Consider the following 8,303-nt stretch of genomic DNA (forward strand, 5'->3'; position numbering starts at 1 on the left):
ATATTTAATATATGATACTTATACAGGATGTCCCAATCGCTTATGTGTAAATTATGTGTAAGAGTGGACTAAATTGAGTCGAAAAGTCCTCTACCATTTTGCAATTTTCGCAATAGTTAACAAGATATTAATTACTAAAAAGTGCCAAATATTGGTCTTGAATATTTTTTTACTTAAATACTATCAACTTTAAAGAAAAACTGCAAGAGACAAAAATTATTTATTTTCTTCTTATAGAACTCTAAGAATTTTTTCAGAATGTTTTATCAACTTTTTAGTACTGCATTCTCTTATTTTTACCAACATGAGAAAATATGGAAAAAAATTCTTAAAAAATTCTCAGAACTTTATGAAAAGAAAGTAAGCAACTTTTGTCTTGCTCTTTTTCAGTAAAGTTAATAATATTTGAATAAAAAATTATTAAAGATCAATATTTAACGATTTTTAGTAATTAATATCTTGTTAACTATTGCGAACATTGCAAAATGGTAGAAGACTTTCGACTCAGTCCGCTCTATCTACAAGCGATTGGCCTTGTATATTATATTTTATATAAGTAAAATAAAGAATTTTATATAATATTCTTCAATGTATAATATCTAAAATATACATATATATGTAGTTTCTTGATAATTACATAATTCATAATTTAAAATAACGTACTGAACTGTTATTACGTCGAACGAAATTACTTCATAAATACAGCATGATCTTAGATATCGAGTAATATATAAAATATATAATAATTAAAAATTAAAATGCATAATAAATAAGAGCAAAACAACTATAATAATGAGGAGAAAGGAAAAGTCTTATTAAGTTTCACTCGGAACCGACGAGAAAGGATTTTAGAATTGTATAGCGAAATAATTTCACGATAATCGACAAAAAGGCTTTCCTAAAGTATTATTCAAATTCTAATAAATAAATAAAAAAATTTGTATTTAATAAAATTATATATCTATAATCACTGATAATTATCTGTTAATAAAATTTCACTTTTTCAAAAAATTTATTGATATGCTCATTATTAATTGCAAATATCAATTAAGAAAATTTTGTTTTTTTAAACAGATTAAATGTTTTCCAATAAAAATATTCATATTTATTTTCAAAATTATCTCTAATGAGAAATAAATTCATATTATTACTATAAATAACTTTAAAAAGTTTTAATATATCATCTCACTAATAATTTGTCTAACATCAATTAATTTTAATGATTTCTTTACAATTGATTATTAAATGTTGTAATTAAGATAAGAAATGGAAGATGTAGATGTATATAGTAATATGTACATAGAAATAAAAATTAAATTACTGTCAGTATTAATATTTTTACATTAAAGTAATAATTTTACATTAAACTAATACTATAAAAAAAAAACTTCAAATATATATGTACAATGAATATTTTAAATCTTATATTTGAATTTTTTAAGACCTTCGGAATATTTTTATCAAACTTCTAAAAAAATGAAATAAATCTAAAAAAATAAGATAGACATTTTTTTATATTTTACAGAGATTTTTTATTTTATGTTTGCTTTTTCTTTCGCAAGAATTAGCGCATATACGCATATTTTCATTATTTACGTATTGTTACACATATTTCATTAATCTTTCAAAGAAGGATCAATTAATGTTTAATTTCTCAATTTAATAAATTTTGTCACATATTCTGCAACTTTTACGTTGCTTAAAGTATACGAAAAGGTAGTCGAAAACAATGATGGTCAACGTCATGGTCGCTAACCTTCTGTTCTGCTTCCGCGACTACCGCTGTCGGCGGAAATAAATTAAGCCGATTAGTTTCCCTGTTATACCTGCGAATTGCCAAGACACAGACGTAGTTCTTTTATCAATAATATCAGAACTAATTAGTACCAGACAAACTGCAAAATATTCATCGAAAGAGATTCTTTCCTAAAAGTTAAAATCCCCAAATTATAGTATATAAAAATAAATCATATAAAAATAATACAGGTTCCCATATTTTAAAATACTTTAAGTGTGAAAAATCCTTTTTTACGACAATTGGTGCATGATTGCTTCTCTCATATCAAAAACACAGAAACGTATTCTTATTCTAAAAATTACACACTATAATATCTGTTTATTTATTTAATATATAATTAGACAGAAATAATTCTTATACATCTTTTCAATTGTTCAAACCATTCATCGACATAAATTGAATCGCGCCGTGTTATCTAGCAGCGTCTTGTACCAGCTGATTAAACTCTTGTGCGATACAATTTAGACTTCAACACAATTCGTACTTACTCCTGCGAATGGTCCAAATAAGGTTGCCACCGCTCACTTCAATGTAGCATCCCACCGGTGAAGGGATGCCACCAGGATGCCCCGAAGAAATCCTTGGGACGTCCCGGAAATGTCCTTGAAAGGTCCTGCGAAAGTTCTTCGCTGAAAGGGAGTCCAGCCTCTCCGTTTCTCTCGTGGATCAAACCGATACGCCGGAGAAACACGAGAAAGAGAAACCGCGGTATCTTCACGCAGAATCGATCTTGGAACGTCCGTGATTTGGAACGGAGAAACTCACGATAGTTTCTAGGCGACAAAAATATTACGACGATCCGCGAGCATCCGGACCACGTTCTGCGAGACCGTTTTCGCGGCGGCGACTACGACGATGACAGACAAAGATGGCGAGGTTCGGGCGCAGACCACGACACGCAGCATTACATATCCAGTAAGAACGAGTTTAGAGCAAGAACGCCGAATCGACCGGCTGCCGAAAAGCGCGCGGAAACACTACACCCGAGAATTCGGACGGAACGATGCTTTGAGAAACACGATAGATTACAATACGGAATTATCACGCGATAATTCTGTTGGAGCATAAAATCGCGATTGCAGCGACCTCCACTGCACTACTGCACTCACGAACAAACGGGCTGATTCTCATGACGCGATTATTCGACCTCGCAACTTTCATGCCTTTTAAAGCTCGTTCTTTATATTTGCAAATTTGTTCTTTGTATCTATTCGTTCTTTGTATTTGTATATTATACTACTTTTGCATTCAATTTGAAACGCTGGACGTTAGAGGGGAAAAACAGATGATTGGAAAAGTACAAAAAAATACTATAATCACATGTATGTATGTCAATACATACATATATACTTTGCTTTGGATGCTCATGCATTTTTTTAAGCGCTATTTTCCATTATTTTGTTCTTCAATTGAAGCAATCAAATTTGAAAGAGCAATGTGTACAAGCATGTGTTACAATAGAGAATAAGAAAAAATCACTTTTTGTTGAATTTACACAAGAATTTACCGGATTTTTTATATAATGACGAAAATGAAATGATGAAAAAAGATAATGCGTTCTTTAAATTCAATTTTGATATTTTGTTCAAAGCTTTTAAGATTGTACACTGTTTCATCATTTTTTTTTCGCTAAAAAGTGCTTATTAACGGTTATCTTTTTTTTTATCTCAATGAGATAAATAATAATTATATAACAGTGTGATTCATCATTAATAATTTTCTAAGCGCTAGCAGAGCCAAAGTGAATGTAATAAACAACATTTATAAGCATAGATATTTGTCAAATTAATTTTTTCCACAGATATATTAAAACTATAATATATGTATATGTATAATACTATATGTATATGTATATTATAAATAGGAAAATATATATATATATATATTGCAAACAAAATATATATATATACATGTATTAAATCAATAAAAATACTACTTTTACTGTTACCTCTGATGTTTAACTTCATTTCGTTTTTAATTTAGATGCTATCTCAACTATTACGAGCAATTACGAACATAGTTAATTTAAATACATTAGGACTAATGTAGTAGAACACAAGCAATATAATTTATAATATTTATTATAAATTTATATTAAAAAAACATAGTACTGCGTGTTATTAAAGACATTAAGAAACTTTTGAATCTTTAAATCGCATCTGACATTCATCATATAAATATATACAATACGCCAAGAAAGAAATTTATATTTTAATACATTTTTTTTTAATTATACTTAAAACAGTACCACTTATCTGAAAATTCATAAAACTCTTTTAAAATCTCCTTATTAAGATCTTCAGTGAGACACGGCACGTGCCAACAGTTATCACTCTTTTGTACAATCGGTAAATAAGTAAAAGGGTCTTGGATGCGAATACCAGTTGCACTGGACTTGATGACGTACTGATGAGAAATCTGCCACTTCTTAAATTTTTGTTGTAAGTCATCATTTTGCAAGGAATGCTTCTGTTGTCGCATGAAATCTGACGAAACAAACATTGCATTCATTCCAGACACCATAGTTGCATAGAGTATATACGGATCATCGGCGGATCTAAAATTTGATGTATTTGATGTATATAAAAATTTTATTTTATGTATTACTTAAAATATTATTAACTGTTTTATAATTGTTATATACATATTATATACTTTTATTTTAAATTATCATTATATAGTAATCATATGCTGATATTAATTATATGAATATAAAAAAGTCCCATAACATCTGTGTAAATTCAATACTTACAAATTATCTACGAGGAAGACGAACGCATTTCGCTCTACGCGTTTAAATTCAAATAGCTTCCTTTGATGTTTCCGCGTCAATACGAGTACTTTTTTACCACGATTTTTGAAATGCTCTACTACACTGATTAGCTGTAATATAACCATTACATTAATATTTAATAATTAATACATTTAGTATAATAGCAAAAAATAAGAGAAAAAAATCATTTTTTACAATTAAAATTTCTACATATATGAACTTATATAATGTATCGATATATTGATAAATAACCAATACAAATATTTTGATAAAAACAATATATATTACCGTTAGTAATTTTGGTGAGGAAAAGTTCATATAAGCTAGATTAAGTCCGTCAATTATTACGTCAAAGGGTTTAGTGTTTTCAATAAATTCCTTAAACTTCAACAATTCTTTTGGATTAGTTTTATTATAGATGTCTGATCCTATAATTATTCTGTCCATCACAAATTTTACCAATTCCTGAAATTCGTCTTCACTAAGTGTTATTTTAGATAAAAAATAACCGCAATGTTTACAATTCCCCCTATAAACAGCATAAATCTTAAAATTTTATCTATGAACTCAAAATATTAATTTTATTATTAAAATTTTAATTTTATTTTTTATAAAAATACTAATCTATTTACTTTAAAATCTTAATTTTATTTAGTAAATTCTAAGCATTATTTAAAAAAAATATAACTGTATTTATATTTAGTAATTACTAATAACTTACAGAATTCTATCATTAATTATTAATTTTTTTTTACTATTATTTAAAATTATTAAGTATATTAAACTAAATCATGCTGAAATATTAAAAAAACTAACGTTTTTTTGGAGATTGTTATGCGATCTGTAGACCAACCATATTTGATAGCTGTATTAGCATATGCTCTTATAATTTGATTATATGGTATTATATTATGTTTACTCCAGAAATGAAACATTTCTTCCATTCTATTGTTGAAAAATTTTGCATCTTCCAGTTGACAATATTGTAAATGTGATAAGTATACATGTTTTTGTGGAATTAATTTGCGCAACACTATATTTGTCAGTGCTTTCCATGCAATGTCGGGTTTTCCATTTCTAAATGCTGCATTAGCTAATGCAGAATATATAGCAGTGCCTGGAGAAGAGGTAATCTTCATCATTTCTATTATATCTTGTGTTTTCTCCCATTCATTTGTCAAACATAAGCTCATTATACATTCTTCAGCTGTAACAGAATCCAAATACTGATACTTCTGCCTCAAATCATTGTATGTTTTTACAATTTCTATTTTGTCTGCATCGGTCAAGGAATTTCGTTTCAAAACATAGAGTTTAAGATATTTTCCAATCACTCCTGCATTCAAAGAATAATTATTTTCCTTCAAGAATTTGAAATATGCAATAGCGTTATTTACATGGAAATGCTTGACACACATATCTATGATTACAGAGTCTACAATGGATGGTGTAATTTTTGTATTTTCTTGAAGAATATTTTCTCGTATGCTTTTCCATTTTATAATAGATAAATCGCTTTCCATTTCCTCACATATATTTTTCGTGATTATGGCTCTTAAATCAACAATTTTCGTACTATAGCTTTGTTTTGATAAAACATGTATATTTATATTAAACTTAAAAAAATGAGACCATAATGGTTGATATAGCTTGTAAAACAGCATCATTTATTCTATACCTAAAAATTAAATTTATTCATTATTAAAATTATTTCATAATTTGTAAGAAATAAAGTTTGTTTAGTCTATTTTATTAAAAAATTTATGTCATAATAATATATATTTAAAAAATAGAGATATCATTATTATATAAAAACAAAGTAATGAAAATAATAAAAAAAATTTTAGAAGTCTAAGATACATATAAATTATAAATGTTATATTTATTATTAATAATGATTAAATCTCATTATATTATTTCAGTTTATTTAACATTCCTCATAATAAATACACTTTAATATTCAATAAATGCATCTACAAGAGATGGTGTATTTATATAATGATAAATATATTCTAATTTAAATATGATTTTACTATCCAATTAATGCATAATAATATATTAATACATTGTTCAATAATCTAATATTATTAAACAGTGTCAACAAAATTTATTTCAACACTACAAGCTCATTAAGATGTTATTATTAATCTTACCACATGCAAATTAATTAACAAGAAAAAGATTCACAGTGTAATGATAGATATAATAAATTCATACGTAAATATACAAGTCAATTTCAAAGGCTGTTCCTTTTTTTATTAAAATTTTGATAATAAGAAGAAGCACACATTTTCTAACCTCTTCATCTAAAATAATATCGGAAACACCGAAGACTAAAAACCAACATGTCTGGAAGCTCAGCAGAAATTGAAGAATGCTGACATATCAAGTAACCGGATTATCAATTGATGGTAAATGTCGAAATCTACTTTTAATAAATATATATATATATAAATTAAATTGTAAACAATTATAAAATGAGAATTTTAGATATTAAATTCGGAAGACTTATTACGCTTTTATATATAAAATAAATAATCAGATAAGTTATTTAAAAAATTTACACTTTAATTATACTTTACATAAAAATAAAATCTTAAAAATTATTTTTAAAAAATAAATTCTTTATATAGGTAATAAACAAAACTTTTTTAACAATGGATTTTAATTAGATACATCTTTATAAATTACTTAATAGAATAATTATAACAGACTTTTTTCAAACATATGCAAATTCATTGATCTGGATAAGCCTTTAATGACAAGAGCTTTCCAACAAGATACACAGATGACACAGTGAATCGTTACGTATTTACATCCTGATTGTTCATTAATGTTAAACAAAGATGAAATGATCACTGTGAACTTTCGCTTGTTGGAAAGCTCCCAATATATATAGAATTAGTTGCTACAGCACTCGGCGGGGAGAACGGTTGGAACGGCAGCGGAGATGATAGGCGATGGATACAGACATGCGCTGTTAAAGCGCAGATGTCATGCTGTCGTTTCATGTGCCGCCGATCTTCGCGTGTTTGGTTAGTTCTATTTACGCCGTTCTATTTGTATCGCTCACTAAATTCGCTCATTTGAGATTTACGCATTGTGATACGAATTGTGTTTTCAGTGAGTGCTAACTAACGGAAGATTGCCAACGGCATTGTCTTCTTTGTGAAGCTAAAATAAATAATAAGTAAGTGTTATACTCCATGCAGCTCATGATACCAGACGGTTCACAGTGTGACGTCACATGAGAATCACTAATAATTCGTATAGTAGCGCGGATTTCAAATATCCGTGTAAGTCGTTTTTATTAATTTTACTTCTATATTATTCTTAATTTCTATTCAGAGTAATATAGAATTAAAACGAATAAAATTTCTTTATAAAATGTTTTAAAATAACACAATGTAGAACAAAAATATTTTCATTTTATATTGGATAACGTCTTCTTTAAGCTAAAGAATTGTCAATGTGTAAATTTTATTCAATATTTATGCAGTCATTGATCGAGTGTAAATTATATTTTTTATCTACAAATTCTTTGTTCCAATACAGCATAGTGTCCAAAATCGGGATAAGACTTCTTTATAGTATAAGACGCTATCTAGGATTTTTACAACTTTTTACCAAAATGACTCATTTAAATAATTTGTTTTATATATATATATATATATATATGTATATATATATATATATATATATTAACTGCAATTCAGTTGAGAGAGCTATTTT

General features: G+C 27.1%; 3 protein-coding genes across 6 annotated transcripts in view; 1 reads left to right on the forward strand and 2 right to left on the reverse strand.

Moving 5' to 3' along the window:
* The window catches only part of LOC108752668 (kinesin light chain), a 25,334-nt gene extending 22,453 nt beyond the window's left edge, over window positions 1–2,881 (reverse strand). The window contains exon 1 of the mRNA XM_018493678.1: window positions 2,287–2,881. The gene's annotated coding sequence lies outside the window, so the exon portion shown is untranslated. The remainder of the gene's footprint in view (window positions 1–2,286) is intronic.
* Window positions 2,882–3,993: 1,112 nt separating this feature from the next.
* Window positions 3,994–6,927, reverse strand: LOC108752486 (mitochondrial ribonuclease P protein 3). Of its 2 annotated transcripts, none has more exons than XM_018493330.1 (5): window positions 6,870–6,927; window positions 5,388–6,249; window positions 4,860–5,100; window positions 4,551–4,681; window positions 3,994–4,355 (listed from the first exon to the last, which is right to left on the reverse strand). In XM_018493330.1, the coding sequence occupies exons 2-5, from the start codon at window positions 6,236–6,238 to the stop codon at window positions 4,025–4,027; spliced, it is 1,554 nt and encodes a 517-aa protein (XP_018348832.1). In that variant the 5' UTR covers window positions 6,239–6,249; window positions 6,870–6,927; the 3' UTR covers window positions 3,994–4,024. The 2 variants fall into 2 exon arrangements, with proteins under 2 accessions (XP_018348832.1, XP_018348831.1); XM_018493329.1 differs by lacking the exon at window positions 6,870–6,927 and adding an exon at window positions 6,789–6,849.
* A 504-nt stretch (window positions 6,928–7,431) lies between these two features.
* Window positions 7,432–8,303, forward strand: part of LOC108752483 (leucine-rich repeat-containing protein 58) — a 4,222-nt gene continuing 3,350 nt past the window's right edge. The window contains exons 1-2 of one of the 3 annotated variants that reach the window (XM_018493321.1): window positions 7,432–7,606; window positions 7,696–7,761. The gene's annotated coding sequence lies outside the window, so the exon portion shown is untranslated. Of the gene's footprint in view, window positions 7,762–7,825; window positions 7,868–8,303 lie in introns of those variants that run through there. The other 2 variants (XM_018493322.1, XM_018493323.1) reach the window with 2 other exon arrangements.

Source organism: Trachymyrmex septentrionalis, unplaced genomic scaffold (genome assembly GCF_001594115.1).
Source record: "Trachymyrmex septentrionalis isolate Tsep2-gDNA-1 unplaced genomic scaffold, Tsep1.0 scaffold60, whole genome shotgun sequence".
NCBI lineage: Eukaryota > Metazoa > Arthropoda > Insecta > Hymenoptera > Formicidae > Trachymyrmex > Trachymyrmex septentrionalis.

Excerpts from the sequence above, each read along its gene's own strand:
- LOC108752486 (XM_018493330.1), bottom strand. The coding sequence starts at position 6,238 with ATGATGCTGTTTTACAAGCTATATCAACCATTATGGTCTCATTTTTTT. Across the intron at positions 5,101-5,387 it reads ATAACAATCTCCAAAAAAAC|GGGGAATTGTAAACATTGCG; the intron begins GTTAGTTTTTTT and ends TGCTGTTTATAG. Across the intron at positions 4,356-4,550 it reads GTCTTCCTCGTAGATAATTT|ATCCGCCGATGATCCGTATA; the intron begins GTAAGTATTGAA and ends ATCAAATTTTAG.